General features: G+C 37.3%; 1 protein-coding gene across 1 annotated transcript in view; it reads left to right on the top strand.

Annotated features, from left to right (window-relative positions):
* Positions 1-6,033, top strand: part of LOC308695187 (uncharacterized protein) — a 57,833-nt gene extending 51,800 nt beyond the window's left edge. Inside the window, exons 3-4 of the mRNA XM_081373216.1 lie at positions 5,161-5,649; positions 5,822-6,033. Coding sequence (XP_081229342.1) covers positions 5,161-5,649; positions 5,822-5,901 — 569 coding nt within the window. The 3' untranslated portion in view covers positions 5,902-6,033. The remainder of the gene's footprint in view (positions 1-5,160; positions 5,650-5,821) is intronic.
* The last annotated feature ends 18,631 nt before the right edge of the window (positions 6,034-24,664 follow it).

Below are 24,664 nucleotides of genomic sequence, written 5' to 3'. Positions count from 1 at the left end.
AAAGGAAACAGTCACAGACAGACGCCGCAAAAACGTGACCACAGCAGTCCGGAGGTGAGCATGCAGGGGGAAGGTGGCCTGTCCAGCAGCACTGTAAGCCTTTCCCCGTTAGAGACAAAGTTAACATACAGGCCCTGGAAGGGAGTCTGGGATGATTCTGCGGTTTTGCGGGCGTAAATGTACCACAATTGCATGCTCCATCTGTGTAACCTCTGTATACCCCCTGGCTGCCCCACCGTCAAGGGTAGTGAGGGTGGAAGAGCTCATGAAGAGGGCCCTGACAGTAAAAGGTGCCTTCCATGACTTCGCAAGCTCTTCATGCTCTTCTGCCCCGAACCCAGATACCAATAATCCAGCTGATAACGCTCGGGACCGGGCCGGAGGATTACACTGCAGGCCAATGCTCTAGGGGGCCGGGGCAAGCATGGTTGCCAACTCTGCTTCAAACTGAGCTACCACATTTGACAGTGGAAGTCCAGCGGATTCTTCAGTGGAGTCTTCAGCGTCGGAAGGCATAAACCTGCCCTGTTAATACTGCAATTGACAGTTCATCCTCTTCTCGAGCCCAAAGAAATTTTGTTCGCCCTGAGATGAACCGCCAACCCATCCAAGAACTCGACTGGGTGGAAAATGCGAGGAATAGGAGGTCCGTGAGGATTGCCACGGCACACTGGCTCCAATTGTTGCCCTTATATTGCCCTCAGTGATTGTTGCTGCGCCCTTGTGCATAGAAGAAGGACAGAGACAGAGAGCAAGTTGAGGTGAATCTCTCACTAGCCAGAAAAGGTCACGTCCACAACGTTGCCATGATCATGTTCTCGCAGTGAGAACACTAAACCATTCTTGAACAAATCTGCTCTTTTTGGGAAATCTGCTCTTTTATTGCTGAAGTGCCCAGGGGAGCTCTCTGCACTTAACTGTGCCTTAGAGAGGGGAGAGAGACCGCTGAAATGTGCTTTGTACACCAGTTTCGGCATAAGATTTCCTAGTGTAGAGGTGAATGGAATGAGCGATGGTTGTAAACACATGCACTCAGCTCCAAAGAACAAATCTGAATGAGTGGATGCACACCAGCTCCTTTTATACTCGTATGTCTGAAGGAGTGGCAGCGCATGCAAATTGTTTTTTTTTTTTGAGAAAAAACACTTTTCTCAAAGTATCAGAGGTGTCTGGGGCTCCCTATTGCGACCCCTAGTGTCACTACATCGACACTTGTCGAAGTGAGTGACAAATAGGGAACTAGGGTCTCCCATACCCCCCTTTTACAACACTCTGCTCGAGAAAGTGACATTTTTCTGATTTTTTTCTGGAACACAGCATTTAATGTCTCATACATCTGGTCAAACTACAGTATGACATATCTGTCTTCCAGCCGTTTACTTCAGTGTTCTGAAGCAGTTGCAGGTTTTCTGCAGGTATTCGACCTGAAGCATGCATTCTCAGCCTGAAGCACATTATTGATGCATTTGCTGTAAATGATTTATTTAGTGACCAAAACAAAGCTACCTGGAAATGCACTTAGAGAATAGAGACAACTGCTGGCTCAAATGTACAAAAGGGACAGGCTGCCAGGACCACCGAGAGAAAGAGGGGTCATTGAACACTCTGGACATTTATACTGCTTTTTATATCAAATACCAGATCAGAGACAGCTCACTTTATGCTAATGACTAGGCACTTTGATCAGACTGCGTAACTCTCTTCAAAATACCTTTCAGAAGAGTTACGTTATGCCTCTCATTTAGTAGATGACAGAGAGGTAGACAGAGCTATAGGATTCCATGACAGCATTGATGTAGACTATACATATGTAAATTGTTAAATTTAGTTTTTAGCAATTGTAACACCTGGACCAATCAGACACACACAAATTATTCATTATATTTAATGAATAATCCAGCAAACTCACTCACTCAACAAAGGTCTATGAAACTTCCCCCCAAAACTAACATCCCACATGAAGCTAACACACTGGCAGAACCCGGTGTCATTGAGACTGATAAGAATTTTACGACCCCCAAAAGGAATTTGCAGGGAATTGTGACTCTCACTTAATTCTTGCTGAGAAGGAGAAATAAACCCTTTTAATCCTATATATTCTATATATCCACGTGAGAAATGTATTAACATATATCTAATTTTCCCATCTCATGATTTTCCTTTTATGTGGTTTGGTCTATGTCTTCATTTTCTCTTCTAAACTCTTTTAGATTAATGTTTCAGACTTTGTTGCATACTATGGTTAACCAAAATCATATGTGTGGCATGTTTAGTCTCTATAAACTCCAATCTTCATTCCCCATTTGTTAATTTACATTACATTTTGCTAGCTTTGTAACGCATTAGTATTATAAGACACCTTATGAAATTACATATTCAAATGCTCTGCTAGAACACAAAGGGTCTTAAAAATCTCCCTCCAAAGGGAATAACTACTTGCTTTCCTGTATTCTGCTTCAGCTCTCTTTCTCTTGGTAAACCGTATGCATGTATGTATGTGCAGGGCCGGCGCGTCCATATAGGCGAACTAGGCAATTGCCTAGAGCGGCACTTTTGTAAGGGCGGCAAAATGTGTGTCGACCCTTTTTTTACAGTCTATGGTGCCGACCGGGAATGAACAATTCACAAAATAGGCTATATGATTTGCTGAGCTGAAAGCACACCAACACAGAGTTGTTAAAATATATTGATCCAGCAGGGAGTATTTGCAAGGATGACATGCCTTCAAGTCCACCACAGAACCAAGAGACCGCTAGCCCAGCTAACGGAATTTCTATTAATTTTTTTTTTTGCACACCTGGCATCCCCCTCGAAACGGTTCTCATTTGCGCTTGAATATGTTCAACACTATAAGATCTGGTGAAATACAATACTCTTTTTTTTTTTTTTACAATTAGCCTATCTTATATAGCCTATAGCCATTTTAATAGGATGGACAGTTGAAGGAACCCAACCTAATTTTGCTTCTTCTTGGCCTACTAAAGTGTTCCTGCAACGGGAGTATTCTCTGGCTAGAGCGCAGAACAGCGGAGTTGGACCGAAGTGCATGCCTGAGCTTGTGTTTTGGGTTAAGCTGCGTTGCTTTGACATTGTGGAAAATAGAATAATAGAAACAAAATGTATTAGCCTTTTTACCCTTTATTATCAATCTAAATTAATCTCGTTTTTCTTTATTTAAATTTCGTTTTTCTTTATTTAAATTTCGTTTTTTTTTTTTAAATTTCGTTTTTTCTTTATTTAAATTTCGTTTTTCTTTATTTAAATTTCGTTTTTTCTTTATTTAAATTTAGTTTTTCTTTAATTAAATTTAGTTTTTCTTTATTTAAATCTACCCTTTACTGTGTAATTTGTTAGTCAGAAAAATATTAGACTACCTTAAAAGTATTGCTTAAGTTAACAGACCTGTGTGTGTGGTTTTATATCACTAATGCAGTCCGTTCTCGGAGCATAAGCCATGCCCGCGTGAGGTGCGCCGCTTCCCGCTCGCGCTGTTCTGTAGTTTACTAAAAGTTCATTAATTCTGAATGTGTCGCGTCTTGTGTGTCTATCTATATTGCACCAAATGCGACACTGCACTCCCTTGTGAAGTCGATTGGATGAACGGTTCTCAAAATAATCAAAATGCAAACGAACAGACAGTCGAGACAGACATATACTCTATAGAGATTCCTGCCTTTATTAGAGAGAAGAATATGTTCAGCTCCCTCTCTCTGAAGCTTCGAATATTCGATGTCCATTACTGGACATCGAATATGGACATCGATGTCCAAGCTTCGAAGTTAAAAAAAAAATGGTATTCGGACCAGTCCTAGGGGCGGCACAATTGTTTTTCGCCTAGAGCGGCAGAAGTGCACTCGGCCCTGTGTATGTGTATGTTAGAGTAGTTTAAGTGTTTAGTCTAGTTAATAAAGTCTTGTTTATGTCACACGTAAAGTTGTCCGTGTCTCAAGCTCATACCGGAGTCTCTAATCATAGATTTTGACTACTTGCTCTTAGTAGTACTGTAAAGTGAGAAATACATTTCCCATGCCCTGGAAATTTACATTTCTTAGAATTAATAAACAATTAACACTGAGTGTTCATGGGACAAACATGTCAATGGATTGTGATATTAATTTACAACATTAAGTTAATTCTATTAACTGATCCAAATATTCATAATCAATTATAACAAGTTATTATTGATTATTAATATTTCATAGAGCTAATTTGCTAAACAATTAACATGTTTGCTTGTTTATTCTAAGATGATGTCTTTGACTGATGTTGTTACTGTAAATGCAGCATTAGGTATTCTGAAGTGACACTGAACACTTTGAAAAAAAGTCCTCTGAAGCCATAGTTTACAGTAATTTTATAACAGCTAAGAGGGTTTTAGGTGCTCTGCTCTGTGTCGTGCCTAACAACTCCTCATAAAATCACTGTAAACCACAAGTTCTTGGGGCTTATTGCTTTATTTTACAATTTAAGTGATATGTTTCAACCATATTAGTCACATGAAATTAATATTCTATGTACCTAAAATGATTCAAAAGCATTTGTAATTTGTTAATACATATAATTCTTTTGTTTACTGTCAATACATTAGATACATTTCAGTGTTGATGTTAACGTATGAAAATGTATAGGACTTGTCAAACATTTGTAATAATTTTTAATAATTGAAATAAAGTCTCTTAAATTTATCAATGCTGCATTTACAGTATTTGATTGAAAATACAGTATAAACAGCCATTTTGTGAAATATTATTACAATTTAAAATAACTGTTTTCTGTTTTAATATATTTTGAAATGTAATGGCCTATGATGGCAAAGTTGAATTTTCAGCAGCCATTACTCCAGTCTTCAGTGTCACATGGTCTTGTATCATCATTCTAAAATGCTGATTTGATGCTCAGCATTGTGAACATAAGATATTGCTTTCAAAAACATGAAAAAAATCAGGATTTCACATAAAATATATGATCACTAATGCTTATTAAATTAATGTCCTTATTAGATTTTATACACTTCGTAACCATCATTGTTACCATCATCCTCACCATCATCATCTTAATCATTGTCACCATCAACATAATCATTACTTCACATTCACCATCTTCATTGCCCTCTACAATCACCTTCTCGCCTCCCTCACCTCAAATATTTTGTTGTTTCAGTGTGGATATCTGAGCTGGTGGAACCTGTGGCCACATCCATAGTTGCAGACCCTCACCATAAAGCCAGTGATTCTAGCAGATACCCATCTGAGCAGGAAAGCACAGCTCCACCCAGTAGACCTTCAGCTACAGCTGTGGACACACAACAAGAACAGCCATACATTACAACTACTATCATATCTCAACCTACTACATTTACCAGCAATACTGCTACCACAACCAGCATCCCTTTTACGACAACCACAAATCAGATTAGCACTACCAAGTCATCGGCTGCTAAACGACACCCTAAAACACCTAGGACCACTATTAGAACTATAACTATTCTCCCAGAATCTCCAAAGACAACACCTAGAATCCCATCTTCTTCCACCTCAAAGAGTGCTAAATTGGACCCTTCAAAAAGCACTTTAGGTCCTCCAAGAGCTGCTGCTACTGAGGGCACACTGCTGAGATGTAACATCACGGACAAGATGTGGATAAAAACAGGTGTGGTTGCTCAGAAGTCACTTAAAAACTTGATAATAATACTAATAATAATACTCAATACTTTTCTCAAATTATATTTATGGTTTGATTTTAAATTTATGGTTCATTTTGATTTAAGGTTAGATGGTTTGAAACCTAAATTTTGATTTTATATAAATCTTTTTTTTTTCAGTGTATAGTCGAGACCAGCTCCTTTGGGTCAAGACCGAGACCAGAAGTCAAATCCTAGTCCACATACTCCCAAGTCCATGACAAGACCAAGTGATGAAAATATTGTCTTGGATTTGAGATTTAATCTGGTCCAGTACCACAACATTTAGTGTAATTTGCTACTGCTGCCATCATTCATGCTTAACATACCTTGAATAAATCTTCTGTACATGTAAAGTCCTACCCTCAGTTATTGAATAATAATGAATAATGAATACTATTTGTTATCATAACAGTTAATGTAGGAGATTCTGAATTACAATGTCGTAGTTACTCGATAATCAACTTGTAGAGCATATTTCCATGGTCTTGGTCTTATTATGGATTCGGGAACATTTGCTAGTCTCATCCATTTCCCTCTGTTCAATTGCCTTAGTTGATAAATACAATATATACAGTATATATCTTACTGATATTAATTTATGAAGAGTAACAATAGTTTATTTTTGGCGAAAACTATAGGCTACCATGGTAATTTTTTTACAAAGTTCCTTCCTGATTAAATGGTTTCTGTTGATTAGATAAGAAACATAAAATCAACTTATATTCTTCAAAGAAAATACTATAACTCTACATTTTTCTGTCTATGACAGTGTTGTCCGTACAGTTACGGAGTCGTCGTCTAGACAGTATTTTGAAGCAGAATCTCCCTCGAGGGTTTACTCAAGCTCTGAAGAAGGCCTTGAATGACAGCACTGTTCAAGCTAAGGTTTGCAATTCAAGAATTTTTAACAAAATCATCATTTACAGTTTGTTCAGAATCCAATATGCACCAACACAAATGACATTCTGCTTTAAGGAATGTTTGCTGTCTTGCTATAACTTCCACCAGACCTAGCTACTGAATTGAACCACTCCCCAAATTACTTCAATCACACTTCCCTCTCTTTGAAATCTCCCTCTCTGTAAGCAAACCTAGACTAAAGGAGTTTTAGTATACTTGAAGAGAACATTTTTGATCCATTCACCTTAAGCTGTAAATGCCATGCAAGAGATCACTATGGAACTGTAGGAAAATTATGTTGTGACTCTGATTGGCTGATGGGGGAAGACACATGATAAATTGGGTGGAAACCTAAACCTTTCTAAACCTTTTCTGCCTGTTAACTTGTTAAAGATTAAGGCTGTGATGTCAATGCAATACTCATGTTGAAAGCAATCCAGGGAAAACTCAAATGTAAGTGGCCCATCAAAGTGTTGTTGGACTACATGGGTACAAACTACATGGGTTTGGACTTAAACAATACATATATATATATATATATATATATATGTGTGTGTGTGTGTGTGTGTGTGTGTGTGTGTGTGTGTGTGTGTGTGTGTGTGTGTGTGTGTGTGTGTCTATGTAAGAATAGAGAAATCCTGTGTATTTTAGATTCTGCTTTCACTCAGAAGCTAAATGAAACACAGTTTCATCTCAATACAGACTGATATTGGCATTTGCTGCCAGTACTCCAACCATGCTAGATCAGGCTGATTTATGCTTGTTTACCATTGGTTGGACTGTTCAAATCAAGATTTTTCTAGCAAAGCTGTCCTTTCTTTGGGAAACCATGCACCCAAAGCTCAGCATATTCTCCATTATTTTGTCTTTGTATGTTTTTGTTGCCCATGTCTGCATCTTTTATTTTAATCAAGGAGATCTAATAAACCTCCTTAGATTGTGCATTAGAACTGTGCATTAAATTTTCCATTCTCATTAACAGTTGCTGGCACATGATACAATACATGGCTATGTCTAAATAATGGTGTATTTATGGCATGCTAACTGGCCAAACATGACTGACCTTCTTTTAATTGAACCAGACAAAAAATAAAAAGGTTTTTGAAAACCTGCTCTCCTTGAAATATATAACAAAGAAGTGAAATATAAAACACATAAGTGAATAAAATAGGAACATGATTTGCTAAAGGAATTATGCAATTCAGGTAACAAACCAAATTTGACCACAGAATCTGTGCTAAACTTTCATTTGCACTCCGTAACTCCCGATCAGGCTGGTTCTGACTATAGGGTGTGGAGGATGTAGCAGAAAATTATTAAAGGGGTGGTATAATGCCCTTTTCACAAAATGTCAAATAAATCTCTGATATCCCTGAGAGTGTGTGTGTGAAGTTTTAGCTCAAAATACCCCACAGATATTTTTATATAGCATTTTAAAGTTGTCACTTTTTGAGGGTGAGCAAAAATGCACCGTTTTTGTCTGGCCCTTTAAATGCAAATATGCTGCTGCTCCCGACACGGAGGGTGGGTTTCAAGAGCTGGTGTGTTAGCAGCTCCGATTACCTCACGCAGACACACACTACAATGACAGAAACTGTTCTGTCTTTTATGTTTAAACGGAGTCAGACAAAGATGGAAGGACTCAAGAAGAAGTGACAACACGTAGAATGCAAGAGGACGTCTCTGAATGGTTATTATGTTGCTGATGTAGAGTTAAATATCTTCAATTAGCATATTCTGTCATGATAATCTATAAATCGGTCGTATAGGAACTGTTGTGAGATGCACGCAGAGTGACTTTCGATTGCACGTGAAAAGATGAATGCTACAATTTGAGCTGACTCACAAATGTTTTTTTTTTTTTTTTTATTAACAAAAAACAACAACATACAAAACTCTCGTAGGGGAAAAGAATACACATGTATATATACAAATGTTGTCAATATACAAAAGTTACTAACCAAGCAGAAAACAAAAAAAAACAAAAAAAAAACAACAAGGGGGAGCTACTTTGAAATACATAAGTCACTGGCAAAAATTTCCATTTGGAGCTGTACACACACACACACACACACACACACACACACACACACACACACACACAAGGGGAGATTAATCACAACAGTAGTTTCCTAGATATATCATTACACATTTTCCTTGCGATTTTAGTAGATTTGACCTTTTTCAGTGAGGTAAAAAACAATTTAAAATCATTTATAAACCAAACAAAGGAAGGCTTAGAGCATCTCCACTTACTGCAATGAATGTGATATTTACCCATAAGAATAATCATATTGACTAAATCTGATACTGATGAATCTACATTATCCATATAAAAGAGGATGTGTGGCAAGGTGAGATTAGGGATATTATCCATCTTAAGTGACAGCCAATTATGTAACTCGGTCCAAAAACTATTGACCACGGGGCAAAAGAAGAACATGTGTTCCAGAGTCTCATCAGCCATCTCACAAAATACACAGGGTCTACATCAAATTTGAATCTTTTTCTAAGAAAATCAGCAACCGGATATATCTTATAAATTATTTTAAAGTGAGTCTCTTTGACTTTTGGGGAAATGGGCCATTAGATGAATTTAAAATGTGTTTTTTCTATGAACAATGCAACCATATTCGGAACCTGTACACACAGTCCTCTGTTATAATCCAAAAACAATTTAGATTTCAAAACATCATTAATATATTTATTATTACATTTAAAGTCCACTAAACTACAATCATTAATGACTAAATTTGGTAAAGTTGGTAGGGGTCTTACTATTGAATATAACAATGTGTTTTGTATTAACTGTAATAATGGCACAGGTATTGCTTTACAGATCTTACTGTATTCTCTATTCGTACAGCTTAAATTATATTTGTCTAAGAAAGCTTTATATTCAAAGAAGTTACCATTATCATCTATAATATCATTCACAAACACAACGCCATTTTCATACCAGTCATACCTGAACAATGATTTCCTATTGATTAGAATGACCCTATTGTTCCATAAGGTGGATCCATGTGGAGAAAAGTTATGGGTGAATATCATTTTCCAATATTGGAGAATTTGTTTGTGGAAGTTTGATAATTTAACTGGAATTTTGGTCACCTCAAAATCACATTGCAGAAGAAAATCAAGCCCTCCTACTTTTTTAAATAAATGTCTAGGAATGTGAAACCACATAGAATCAGGTTGTGATAGATATGTTTTCAACCACTTAATCTTAAAGGTCCCAAACATTGATTCAAAGTCCAAGGCTTTGATACCACCCATATCATACTCTTTAACAAGCTGAGATTTCCTTATATAATGGGTTTTATTTTTCCACAGGAATTGGAAAATAATTGAGTTGACTTTCTTAATATTACTGGAAGAAACATACAGGGAGTGACAGGGATAAATTACTTTGGAAATACCTTCTGCTTTAGATAGAGTAACTCTACCAAAGATAGTGAGGTCTCTGGTAAGCCATCGACTCAAAGATTTCTTCATATCTATTAATCGGTTAGAAAAATTAACATCTTCCCTTCTGATAGCATTTTTAGATAAGACTATTCCTAAATATTTTACTTCGGATTTAACCTCGATTGAAGAGATGGTGGAATCCGTTGACGAGTGAATGGGAAGTAGCTCACATTTTTTAACATTGAGGGTTAATCCTGACGCTTTAGAGAACATCGAGACTGAATCAAGGGCAACATCAACCATGAATTTATTCCTTAAAAGGATTACTGTGTCATCTGCAAATTGACTAATTTTAAATTCCTTGTCAAATATCGAGATCCCATGCAAATCGGGGTTGTGATTAATGAGCATGATAAGTGATTGGGTGGCTAGAATAAACAGTTTGGGAGAAATCGGGCACCCTTGTCTAATACCGCAGAGCACCTCAAACCTAGGAGTCATACCAGGATTCAGGGACACAGAACTATATATGTCAGTATAAAACATCTTAATTATTTTACAAAAATTGTTCCCAAAACCTAAAAAATCTAGGACTTCAAATAAAAAGGCATGTTCAACAGTGTCAAATGCCTTGTAAAAATCGAGAAATAAAATAAAGGCATCAGTATCAATGAGATCTCGATAATCAAGCACGTCTAGAAGCAATCTGGTATGATTATGTATATTTCTACCCCTCATGAAAGCTGATTGACACTCATCGATAATATGTGATAATCCCTCATTTAGACGATTAGCATAGACAAGTGCCAATAATTTATAATCATTACACAACAAGGTAATTGGTCTCCAATTATCCAATAACAGATTATCTTTCTTAGGTTTGGGAATTAGAGTGATGAGACCATGTTTCATAGTGGGAGAAAGATTACCTTTTGAGATACAATCTAAATAGGCATTATATAGCATTTCTCTGATATCACTCCAAAAGAAAAGGAAAAACTCCACGGTTATCCCATCTATTCCAGGTGATTTCCCCTTAGACATCTGTCGAACTGCCAAGTCTAGCTCCTCAATTTTTAGCTCATCTTCCATAGATTGTTTAAAGTTATCATCAATTGTCTTTTTAAACCCCTGAATCCTATTTAGGAAAAAACAACAATCTTCTTTAGAAAAAAAGGATTTATACAAATTACTATAAAATCTTTGATTTTTTCGTTTACTTGTTCTTGACTTTCAATAATAACCTCATTAATATTTAACTTCCGAATTTTTTTCTTCGTCTGTCTTTGTTTTTCCAGACTAAAAAAATAGGAAGAGTTTTTTTCCCCCTCTTCGATCCAATGAGCCCTTGAACGAATAAATGCTCCCTTGGCCTTTTCCAAATATATATTATCAAGATGGGACTGTAAATTGTTTAATTCAGTCTGCTCTTCCAGTGTCAAATCATCTTTACAGCACAACGTATTAATGCGACTAATGATGTCCCTTTGTCTTATCTTTTTACGTGTTGATAATTGCTTACTTTTCTTAATAGCTATCTGTTTAACTTTGAATTTGAACCATTCCCATTCACTCAGAAAATACATTTCCAATTCACCTACTTCTTTAACCAGTTGTTTAACTGCATTACAAAACTCAGTATCTTCCAAGAGGGTATTATTAAATTTCCATATGGGGTTTATGTTATTCTCTCCTCCACCCGGAGAAAGTGTCAAAAATATTACACAATGATCAGTTAGGGGTGATGCTGAAATTTCACATCTATTTACCTCGTTAATTAGATTGTCTGAGATTAACCAATAATCCAATCTTGAGCATTGGCCATTATTAGATGAGTTAAACCAGGTAAATTGTTTTCTGGTTGGGTTTTTCATTCTCCAATAATCTATTAGATTGGCCTTTGTGATTAATTCAACTATTGTTTCATCAAATGAGTGGCAGTGTCTTTTTGATGGTAGGCGGTCTAACCAAAGATCAGGGGCCAGGTTAAAATCACCCCCAATTATTACTCTATCCGTTAAAAAAAGCAATTTCCATTCTTCTAAGTACTTAATTAAGGATGAGAAGAGAGTTTTGTTCTGTGCTCTTTTGTTATAACCATACATACATAATAAAATGTAGTTTATATCATTAATTTCAGTTGCGACCATTATCCAATAGCCGGTAGGGTCACTTTTATGGTCAATAATTTTCCCCGGAAATCTATTTAGCAAAATCATAACTCCTGCCGAGCGTGACGTTCCATGACTGAAAAAGATAGAGTCTCCCCATTGCGATTTCCAAAATTTTGTGTCAGCCTCAACTGAGTGGGTTTCTTGCAAAAAAACACAATTAGCCCTTTGCTCCTTACAGAAAAGAAAAATAGCCTTACGTTTTACATTATCTCTCAACCCCCTAGTATTTAAAGAAATAAAGGAAAACATTTAGGTGACAAGTAGATAACCTATAAACAGTGCACAAAAGAGTGTTAACGATGCGCAGGAATGAGTCATTAGTCCTAAATCTACATGTTTAGTGTAACTAATCCTCTATAGGCGGATCTTTTGTGACGTCATTGTTTATGTTTGCCGCGTTGCATCACGGGAATCGTGTGGCAGGAAACACCGCTAGATACCTGTAATTTGACTGTTTTGCACGTTTGGAGGAGGATTTAGAGAAGAGGATGGTTCACTCTTGCTGTGTGGTCGATTGTACGGCTCGTTGGGTGCCTGATAAAAAGTTTTTTTCGAATTCCCTCCGAAAAGGATCGCGAAAAACGAAAGAAATGGTTGCGTGCAATTAGGCGATTGAACCTGGACGCTCCGAAGCCTGGATTCCTAACGTTCCTGATCGAGTTTGTGAGGCTCATTTTGTTCATGGTAGGCCTAAGTCTTAGTGACTATGTATTTATAGAAGATTGAATAAAATAAAAAATAATAAAACTGAGTCAAATCCACCGAGTCATATGTTTTCGCGTTCTGATTCAGGTGTCCCAAACCGCGATCCACAGCACCCAGACTAACGTTACCGTATTTTCCGCACTATAAGCAGAGGCGCACCTTCAATAAATGGCTTTTTTTATAACTGTTTTCATATATAGGGCGCACCGGATTATAAGGCGCATAGAATAGAAGATACTGCAGTCAAACGTTTGACTGGGTTTGCGTTATGCAGTGGTCACCAACCTTTTCAAGCCTAACGTTATAAGATCACATCCAAGTCCAAATGTAAACCAAGATCTTCCACTTGCAAAAAAATATGAAAAAAACAAGTGGCTGAGCTTTAAAACCTTGTTTATACTCGACGCGTCCGCATGAGCGCGAAGGTAATAAAAAAAACTAATATCCGTCTGCTCGGGCAGATTCGGCTTAACAGCGCGCGCGCATCCGCAGATGCACGACTTTTAGCCGAATCTGCCCGAGCAGACGGATATTAGTACATCTCATCATCACCCAGTTTGCGCGTCTAAATCAGTTGTATGGTCTGGTGTTAAGTCTAAAACAAAACAGTTGCGTCAAGTATAAATGCCTCGTCTGTTTGGGGAGCTGCACGCACAGTCAGCGGAGATCTCATATGGGCTTTGAATAACTTCGATTTTGTCACCAATACAAATTTTGAGCTTCTCTCCAAACCTCCTCCGGTCTTCAGATGTTAAAGTGCTTATATATTGTGGATTTTGCCCGCTAACTCTCTTGAAAGTGCTCGTCGCGTCTTTACAGCCCGCAATACTGTTTGATTTGTTGCCACACAACCACTCGCGCATGCGTATAAAGATGTCAACAAAGATCCTCCTATACACTATAGAGGGAGAAAAGGAAAACTACAAACCGAACAGCTATTTTAATAATGGTCTATTTAAATATGGAATCAACTTCGTCTACTTTGTGTTTTTCTTAATATTGACAGCCATAAAGCTATTGTTAGCAGACTACCATAGCAACAAAAAAACAAACAAATTATGACCATTTTTAATCAAAAAAAAAAAAAACATGTAACAGGTAACCGAAGTAAACAATCAGTATCTGCCATATGCTGGCGTGCAAAAAAAAGAGTTTGTAGTCCTCAACGTATTGACCATGCTCCGATCATAACATCGGCTTATTTAACCCCGAATGTTCAGTGATGCATTAACAAACAAAGTGCGGGTAGTGTTGATACTTACATATCATAACGTTTATGTCAATCAACAATAAAAAAATAAATTTCTCAGTCAAACGTGAGTGCAGGCTGAATTTCTACCAGCCATTCAAATGATAGCAAAAAAACAAGTGATCAGTTGGGGTCCACTCTCCGGTTATCGATCAGCGCGTATCCTTCCTTTAAGAATGCCCTCTTACCCGTCTTTCTGGCTTCTTGGACCAATGGCCACAGCTTTGCACGCACCTCCCGGTCTTCTTTCGAGAAGTCTTCTTTGAAACGTATGTGCATGTCTCTACACACTCTCGCATCCTTCGACTTTTTCCAAACATCATCCCGCACCGTTCTCATCCCGAACTGAATGATGATCACTCTCGGTGTGTTATTCGAGGTAGCGGCGTCGCCTTTCCTTCCCAGCCGGTGAACGGTGTCTACGGTGTCTCGCAGCCGATCCACAGACATTGGAACAACTCTTGTCAGTATCCCTATGACAACTTCTCTCGTGTCCTCTCCGTCCTTTTCAGGGAGACCAATCATTCTCAGATTCCACCTTCTTTTATATCGGGTTTGCTCTGCACATGCTTCTTTTAACAAGCTGTTTTCTCTCTGAAGGCCTCCTATTTTTTTTTGAAGCGCGCAGATTTCTTCTCTGTTTTCTTTAGTTGCGGTTGTGTTAGCTTCGATACGTCTGTCGAAACTTTTCAAAAGTTCCGTCTGCTCGTCCATTTTTCTGGTCAGAGCTTGTACTGCATGAAGAATTGCAGCGCCAGTATTCACGTCCTCAATTTCACTTTGGTGTCTCTGTTTCTTTGGATTTGGCTGTTTAATCGGCGTATGTTCTTTGTTAATTTTGTCTTCTTTGGATGAATGTTGCTCTGCTTCCATTTCTCCCTCAATGTCAAAATCATCGCATGCCTCGTGGAGAGCAGCCAAATCATACTTGTGGTCGGACATGACTCCAAAAAACGAAGAAAATGTTGACACTACGTTAAATATCTATTTCACAGAGGGGATGTTACACTAGTTTATCACATTACAAGGACTAAAAATAAACTTTTTACCTGAGCCTGCAAAAGTGCTACCACTCACTCCGCCATCTTGAAAACCCCCTTCCTGACTCACAAATGTGCTCGACTACAACAACTCTTCGGCCCTGTCCCAAATGGCGCACTTAATGAGGACTTTCGGTCTCGTGGACTTAAATTGCGCGTGTTCGATGAGTCTACGAGTCTGTAGGCCATCCCATTCAACATTTTAACGCTCTGAAGTGTGCTCAGCAGCGCACCCTTTGTACCCTTGAAGCGGTCTTCCGTGAAGCCCGCATAGATGCAGGCTCCACACACTTTAACTACCCAGGAATCCTTGCGAAAGGCCAATCAGACAACGGATGGGAGGAGATTTGTTACCGACAATTTATACAAACATTATGGTCATCGAGCAGTGGTTGATGTCTCAAACATAATAATAGCGCGGATCGCATTATGATTCATAAATAGAACCGAATGTCAGGGCTTTACTGAGTCATATCTAAACATAGTATGAATATTGTGTTAAATGATTCATTATGTGTTAAAATTGTAATCTTAGTTCAAATGGAACATTATGTATTATTACAGCGGTTCCCAAACTTTTTTTCCTGCGCACCCCCTTCTATGTCCCAACCGGGTTGGCGCACCCCCAATCTCCACTTAAAAAAAAATAACTCAACAAAGCTTTGTTTTATCGCCATATAAAGACTCATGTTTAATCATGCGCAAATAACCAGAGCACGCATGACAACATCGACAAAGTTCCAATATAACGCAACAAAGCTACGCACAAGCTTCCACTTTTAAGAGGACGAGTGACAGACACAGGCTCAGTAACAGAAAGCAGGGTTATTTTCAGCCGCGTAAAAGAAACATTGCAGCAATATTAAATGACCGTAAATGACCGTGGAGCTAGCATCATCATCATAACACAACGGTTATGGAAATTAGAACGACAGTACATTTAATTAAATTGCAATGAAGTTACAAACGATCCACAACATTAAAGAGAATAGGCTCCGAAATAGATAAAAAATAAATAAAAACGAGGATCAATCTGATACTTTTCAAGTGCAACAATAAAATTAGCCTACACACGATCCACAACATAAGTAACAAAGAGCAAAGGCTCAAACATAAAATAAACAACAATACTCATCATTACTTCAGTGTCACATGACCCTTCAGAAATATGAAAACAGTTTGCTGCTTAATATTTTGGAAACTATATATTTTTTCATGATTATTTGATGTATAAAATTTTCAAAAGAACAGCATTTATTTAAAAACGAAATATCTTGTAACATTACACATGTGACATGTTTTAAGGTCACTTTTGATCACTTTAATGCATCCTTACTGAAAAAAAAATTCTGACTAACCAACAAATTTTTGAACGGCAGTGTACATTCAGTAGGTCATATAAACACTATCAGAGTGATCAACAAGGTATATCTTCATTTACCAGTCGAAGACGGAGCAACTTTCTGCTCTTATGTTTACTCCGTGCACTGTCAAGGGCTTCATCATATTTTGTCATGGTAGGCTTAGGCTACCGGTCTTTGCAGCAATTATTTTACCGCAAATACTGCGCGCTGTTGGCATCGATCCTGGAGAAATGTAGCCATACTTCTGATCGACTTTTCCACATCTTTATGGTATTGTGTGTGTGTGTGTGTGTGTGTGTGTGTGTGTGTGTGTGTGCTCGCGTCTCAAATGAGTATGTGCGCGGAGAGTTTGTGTGCGCGCGCGCGCGTCTCGTGTGTTTAGAGTTTGCTTGTAGCCTATGTGCGTGAGCGACTTCTGTGTGTCGTTGTGTATGCATTTGTTTTATCAAAAACTAATAAATTATAGTTTTTTTTAATTTAAAATAAAAGGAAAAGGAAATGTTTACTGTTCATGTTTTTTATTGTATGGAAAAATACCACTTAAAAAAACAGACCGCCATTACATTTTTCCTCTCGCGCACCCCCTGGTGGTAGCTCGCGTACCCCTGGGGGTGCGCGTACCACACTTTGGGAATCCCTGTATTATTATGTACAACTGTATACATCATTTAAATAAGCATGATGTATCTATTGTCTAATGCCCAGGTGGCATGCATAATATCAAAATATAGAACTGTAAAATTAGGCTGTGTAGTTGACATGAAGATAAGACGTCGGAGCGCAAAAATGTGATTTCTCCTGTCCAACAACAACCAGACCGTTATTTCTGGCGTGACGATCGAGTCTGTCCCAAAAATACCTCTCAATGCGCCCTCATGGACTCGCACCAAGGGCCCTATAGGTCTGCACTACATGACGTCACCAAAGTGTGGACTCTGAGGAAGTCCACAAGTCCGGAGTGTGCCATTTGGGACAGGGCCTTCCTCTTCTCAACATGGACTACGTGTTCCCGGGGGTGGGGTTTATGTAAATTTTAGGGTTGGTGATGTCACTAACCCTGGAGGAATGTTGTGTAGTCCCTACCAGCCATTTGTTGTAGTCCTTAAAAAACTATTTCTTTAAAAGCAAATATCTCCCTTTGCTTTGAACTTTGGGCGTTGTAACTTTGCAGATGTTGTTTATGCTCAAAAAGCAACATTACACACTAACTAAAGTTAGAAAAGTTAAATCATACTCAACCACCCCTTTAAGCAAATCAAAGAGTGAATTGCTCACCCACTGCTTTTACCCTTAGAAAAAAAAAATAAGCATACTTAAAGTTCAATACTACTTGTGTCACAGTTGTGTTCTGTCTGAGTCTTGTTTTCTTTAGTCACATGTCTTCCTTTGTTCTGTTTTCCCGCCACTCATTTGTATCTATGGTTACTCTCGTTATCAGTTCAGTTGTATCACCTGTTTAGTCATTGTCATTTGTCTCACCTGTGTTCTGTTAATCAGTGTTTGAATTTAGTTCCGTTCTGTTCAGTCTGTCCTTGTCCGATCTCCGTTGTATTAAGTGTGTGTACCTTCTGCCTGTCTGTACCTGTTTGGATTATATTGTTAGCAAAAGTTTGCATTAGAACTTTTGATTCTTCCTCGTCTTCTTCTGCACCACACCATGACAACTTTGGGACTAAATTGGCCCACTTTTTAGTGTATAAAAGTATATTTGTGTAACAGTAGTAAACTAGTTTACATCTAAGTTTTTTGTGTGTACTGCAACTATACTACAAGTAAACTTACTAGTCAAATACTTGTAGCCCTTTTTTTGTAGTTTATGAAAGTACGCTTTGAAGTACATTCAGTAAACCCTGGTGAAAAAAAATTGTATACTTCAAGTGTGTTAACACTAGAACTATGAAGGCAGTCATTTTGACCGTTTTTAAAATTTACAGTGTAATAACTTGTGGCTGTAGGACTCTGACTTTTCCTAAATATGTGTATATTTTATTCTGACACTGTTATTTTATTAAAATCACAAAACACTAAACAGTTCTGACTATTTCTACCTAGAATGGCCATTGCGGTCATTTTGACCGCACGCATTATAGATATCATAAGTCCGCTACATTACCCGAAAATTGAGAGCAGGAGCAGCAGCAGATGGAGAGAAGAAGGCAGTGCCAAGTAAGGAGGAACTGCAAAAAAAATAAAACCAAGGAGACGTGCCAAATGCCACAAAGTAGTCTGTGGGAGCTACACACGAAAGGCGGTGTTTACCTGTGTGGACTGTGCGTAAGCGTCAGTGAATGATGCGGGGTGTTTGCGCCGTTCAAATGAGCCCACTTGGAGGAAAACGTGTTAACCTGATTTTGTTCGTTAATATTTTTTGTTCACTGAAACAAATCGTTCTAAAGCAGTTCGTTTTCTTGTTTAGCTAATGTTCATGTTTTTTCTTAACCTGTTTTTGTGTGTACTGTATTGTGCTGCATACATGTCCATGAAAGTTTTTACAATGTATTCAAATGTATATATGTAGTGTTTTTGTTATTGTATATATGCTATAAGTTATTGTATCATAAGATTTGTTTTTATTGTACAAAGAAAATAAGAAAATATTTATCAATTAGGCTGGAAAATACATTTTCACATTCATTTGAATTTAAATTTAGTGTCCTGATCTTTATTATAACCTAGCGTAACATTGTAGATCCATTTATTTGTAGATTTTGTATTGATTATTGAACTTATTTACAAACAGGGCTGCACTAAACAGTATGAAGCTTTGACGTTTCCTAACTTTTTTGCATGTCTATTCACGTAGTGAGTGCGGTGAAAGAAAATATTTTTGACGCAAAACTTTCCTCACATAGAGATGCAGCACCTGTCGGGGCAATATTTCTTTTGTGCTCGTTTTAAGGGCGATGACGTCATAAGCTTCATTGGAAAACTTAAAGAGAAGGTTCAAATGGAGATATGACATGACGAAAATTATGTTCAGTACGGCCATATGAACTTCAGAGTATGAACGGTCAGAATGACCGCTATGGTCGTTCTAGTAGTTATGGAATTCCGGTAGTTCTAGTATTAATTTGAAGTGTGCTATTTTGAAACAACTAATTGTGTAATAAGTATATTTTAGTTGTACTTAAATTGTGGTAAAGCATAACTTTAAGTGTATTTAGTGTACTTTTGTGTACTAAATTGGAACAATTTCAAGTACACTTAGTATACTTAAAGTATACGCCTGTGTAGGGACTAATTATATGCTTGATTAATGATATTTTACAAGTACATTACAAATTCATTACGAGTGTCTTCGAAACATACAAGCAATATACATTGAACAAAATTATAAACGCAACACTTTTGTTTTTGCCCCCATTTTTCATGAGCTGAACTCAAAGATCTAAGACTTTTTCTATGTACACAAAAGGCCTATTTCTCTCAAATATTGTTCACAAATCTGTCTAAATCTGTGTTAATGAGCACTTCTCCTTTGCCAAGATAATCCATCCACCTCACAGGTGTAGCATACCAAGATGCTGATTAGACAGCATGGATATTTCACAGGTGTGCCTTAGGCTGGCCACAATAAAAGGCCACTCTAAAATGTGCAGTTTTACTCTAAAATGTGCAGTTTTAATGTGCAGTAGTATTGGGGGGGGGGTCGGAAAACCAGTCAGTCTGGTGTGACCACCATTTGACTCACGCAGTGCAACACGTCTCCTTCGAATTGATCAGGTTGTTGATTGTGGCCTGTGGAATGTTGGTCCACTCCTCTTCAATGGATGTGCAAAGTTACTGGATATTGGCAGGACCTGGAACACGCTGTCGTATACACCGATCATCTCAAACACACTCAGTGGGTGACATGTCCGGTGAGTATGCTGGCCATGCAAGAACTGGGATGTTTTCAGCTTCCAGGAATTGTGTTCAGATCCTTGCAACATGGGGCTGTGCATTATCATGCTGCAACAGGAGGTGATGGTTGTGGATGAATGGCACAACAATGGACCTCAGGATCTCGTCATTGTATCTCTGTGCATTCAAAATGCCATCAATAAAATGCACCTTTGTTCGTTGTCAATAACATATGCCTGCCCATACCATAACCCCACCGCCACCATGGGCCACTTGATCCACAACGTTGACATCAGCAAACCGCTCACCCACAAGACGCCATACACGCTGTCTGCCATCTGCCCTGTACAGTGAAAACCGGTATTCACCCGTGAAGAGAACACCTCTCCAAAGTGCCAGACGCCATCGATTGTGAGCATTTGCCCACTCAAGTCAGTTACGACGACGAACTGCAGTCAGGTCGAGACCCCGCTGAGGATGACGAGCATGCAGATGAGCTTCCCTGAGACGGTTTCTGACAGTTTGTGCAGAAATTCTTTGGTTATGCAAACCGATTGTTGCAGCAGCTGTCCTGGTGGCTGGTCTCTGACGATCTTGGAGGTGAAGATGCTGGATGTGGAGGTCCTGGGCTGGTGTGGTTACACGTGGTCTGCAGTTGTGAGGCCGGTTGGATGTACTGCCAAATTCTCTGAAACACTTTGGAGACTGCTTATGGTAGAGAAATGAACATTCAGTTCACTGGCAACAGCTCTGGTGGACATCCCTGCAGTCAGCATGCCAAATACACGCTCCCTCAAAACTTACGACATCTGTGGCATTGTGCTGTGTGATAAAACTGCACATTTTAGAGTGGCCTTTTATTGTGGCCAGCCTAAGGCACACCTGTGCAATAATCATGCTGTCTAATCAGCATCTTGATATGCCACACCTGTGAGGTGGATGGATTATCTCGGCAAAGGAGAAGTGCTCACTAACACAGATTTAGACAGATTTGTGAACAATATTTGAGAGAAATAGGCCTTTTTTGTACATAGAAAAAGTCTTAGATCTTTGTTGTTACATATGTTTATATATATATATATATATACATATATATATATATATATATATATACATATATATATACACTACTGATCAAAAGTTTTAGATCGGTAGGATTTTTTTATGTTTTTAAAATAAGTCTCTTCTGCTCACCAAGGCTGCATTTATTTGCTAAAAAACTATTTAAAAAAACAGTAATATTGTGAAATATTATGATTTTATGCTCAAAAAACATTAATTATTATTTTCAATGTTGAAAACAGTTGTGTACAATTTTTTTTTTCAAAATTCTTTGATGAATAGAAAGTTCAAAAGAACAGCATTTATTTATAACAGAATATTTTCTAACATTATAAATGTCTTTACTGTAACTTTTGATCAGTTTAACTCATCCTTGATGAATAAAAGTATTGATTTATTTTATTTCTTTCCCCCAAAAATAAAATTAAAATTCTTACTGACCCCAAACTTTTGAAGGGCAGTGTTTAATGTTACAAAAGCTTTCCATTTCAGATAAATGCTGTTCTTTTGAACTTTCTATTCATCATAGCATCATGAACTAAAAATGTAAATAACTGTTTTCAACATTGATAATAATCATAAATGTTTCTTGAGCATCAAATCATCATATTAGAATTATTTCTGAAGGATCATGTGACACTGAAGACTGGAGTAATGATGCTGAAAATTCAGCTTTGATCACAGGAATAAATTACACTTTACTATATATTAACAGAAATAGAAAACAGCTGTTTTAAATTGTAATACTACACTTTAAAAATGGCTGGGTTAAAAACAACCCAATTGGCAACCCAGCGTTGGGGAAATATTGGACAGAACATATGCTGGGTTAAATTAACCCAGCAACATTTTAACCCAGCAGGCTGGGTTGTTGAGAAACCCAAGATGTAGTCATTTTTTACCATTAATGGATTTGCTATTATGGGTTATTTTTGCTGGGTTATTCTTATAATTTCACATGTGATTTACTGTAAAACTATTAAGAAATAATGAAGAACATGTTTAGACAGTTAAAATAATTTTTAATGCTTCTCAACTGACATTCACAAATGTGTTAAAATTGGCAATGACAACAAACTGCATATTAAATTTAAATGCAAAAATCATTTAGTGCTGACATCAAAGTAGTTAAATATTGTCAGTTTTAATAAATAAAGAAGATTAGTTCTAAAACTGTTACATGTTTAACGGTTTAAATACAGTGACACTGACAATTATATTTTAAATTCAGTGAATGCAAAATCATTTAAAAATACATAATGTAAATTAGTCAAATACAATTAAAGAAAGAAAGAAGATTAGTTCTGACCAATGACATTTATACATTTAACTATTACATGTTTAACGGTTTAAATACGCAGTGAAACCGACAGACAATTCATTTTAAAGTCAGCGAATGCAAAATCATTGTTCAAATATGCAAAAATTTACATAAGTATAGTTAAATAAAGTCAAATACAGTTAAGAAAGAAATAAAATTAGTTCTGAACAATGTAATTTATACCATTTAATTCTTAGGAAATTAAAGTGAAATTTACAGATGTGCAAAATTGTATTTTACAGTATGTACACAGTGAAATTTACATTTTTTAGACTCTGAAGACGACGACTCTTAGACGCAGGTTTTGTAGACTCTGCCCGGTTTAGAAACTCCACCATGTTCGTTCCGACCTATAAAAGAAAATAAATACAATACAGATTGTTTCAGTGGCAATGGTTTAATTATTCAGTTGAAGTCAGTTCAGTGTTGATTCGATTCAGTTCAATAACTGTGTAAAGTTTTTCACGAAATGGAGTTCATCATGATTTCAACTATCAATATTTTTATTTGGCGAAAAGCCGTATAATAAGTGGTAAGCTTTACATTATGTCTTGTTTGATCTTGTTTTTTTTTGTCTAGGATCAAAGTTGCTTAACAGGAATTGTGTTGAGGTAATAAAGTTAAGTCAGAAAATGTACATCAAGTCAGTTTTCATCACAAAATAAACTCTTTCAGGGTGATATGAGATCCCTCCACTTTGTGTCGATTACCCTGTTGAAGTTTATTCTGCAATATCAACTGGCTGGATGTACAATATCCCTTGCTTAACGCACAGGCAGTTCCAGACAGGTTACAATGCAATTTAAATAGCAGTTATGCGGTTTTATACTTACTAGTTGAAGATCAATGAAAGGCTTTCTAGCTTCGTCAATAGATGAACGAAATACCTTCTGACCAATATGTACACCGTGGCAGCAAGAAGAAGGGGAAGGACCAAAAGAGAAACATCAGCTCTATTCTCTGCAGAAAAGAGACATAACATCTCAGAAACAAGACCAGCTACAACATACTAAAGTTTGTGCAATAACTAAAGACATAAAAAAGAAATATGCAATGATACTAAATCACCTTTTATGTTGTATTGAAGATTTAAACAACAAACATCACCTTGTGGAATGTTTTCCAAAGAAGGATTAAACTTTTCTTCATTAATTGCAATCCTTAAAATTTCATTGTTTCAACGACAGCCGGTAATGTCTCCTAAGAAGTGTAGGTGTTCTGTTGTGGGATGTAAGAATGGACATAGTAGTCTTCACTGACATCAGAGCCACTGAAAACGCAGCGGATGGATTTTATTTATGAAGAAAAGGCACCACTTAAACTTCCTAAATACAAGAATCATTTTCTGACTGACTGTTTAGTGAACGAGGGTCAAAGTTAATCATCAAGTGTGGATCGTTGCCTACTGTTCGCGATCCAACGTCACCTCCAGAAGAAGTAAGTGTATTTTATGATTTATGAGCAAATAGTCATTTCAATCGATGTCAGCAGTAACAACAAATGCGTCTAAAGCTATTTATTGTCGTCGTCATAGGATGTCTCAACAAACAACTTCAGAAAGTTTTATGTCACGTAAATTTTTTTTTTTGCAGCAATTACAAATGTAACGTTAAATAAATGAATACCTCTATCTCCATAGACAGTATATAAACGTCTATCTCCCTGCAGCATTTGTTTTCTGGTTCTGTAACGTTAGCCATCTTCTCACATTTGCCACATAAGCGTGTGTGTGTAGTTTAAAAAAATTGCGCGAAAGTTATCACAATTTGTTTGTGTGTGTGTGTGTGTGTGTGTTGCACATCCATAATTGCAAAGGGGACGCGATTAAAACTCTATAAGTACATAAATGTATAAAAAAAAAAACAATCCGAGAGATGCCCTGGTCCTTTCTCAATTCGTGTTTATTCTGTGC

Source organism: Scardinius erythrophthalmus, assembly GCF_964197995.2.
Source record: "Scardinius erythrophthalmus genome assembly, chromosome: 8".
Classification (NCBI taxonomy): domain Eukaryota; kingdom Metazoa; phylum Chordata; class Actinopteri; order Cypriniformes; family Leuciscidae; genus Scardinius; species Scardinius erythrophthalmus.
The sequence above is the reverse complement of the archived record's forward strand: the minus strand, read 5'-3'. Positions and strand labels throughout refer to the sequence as shown.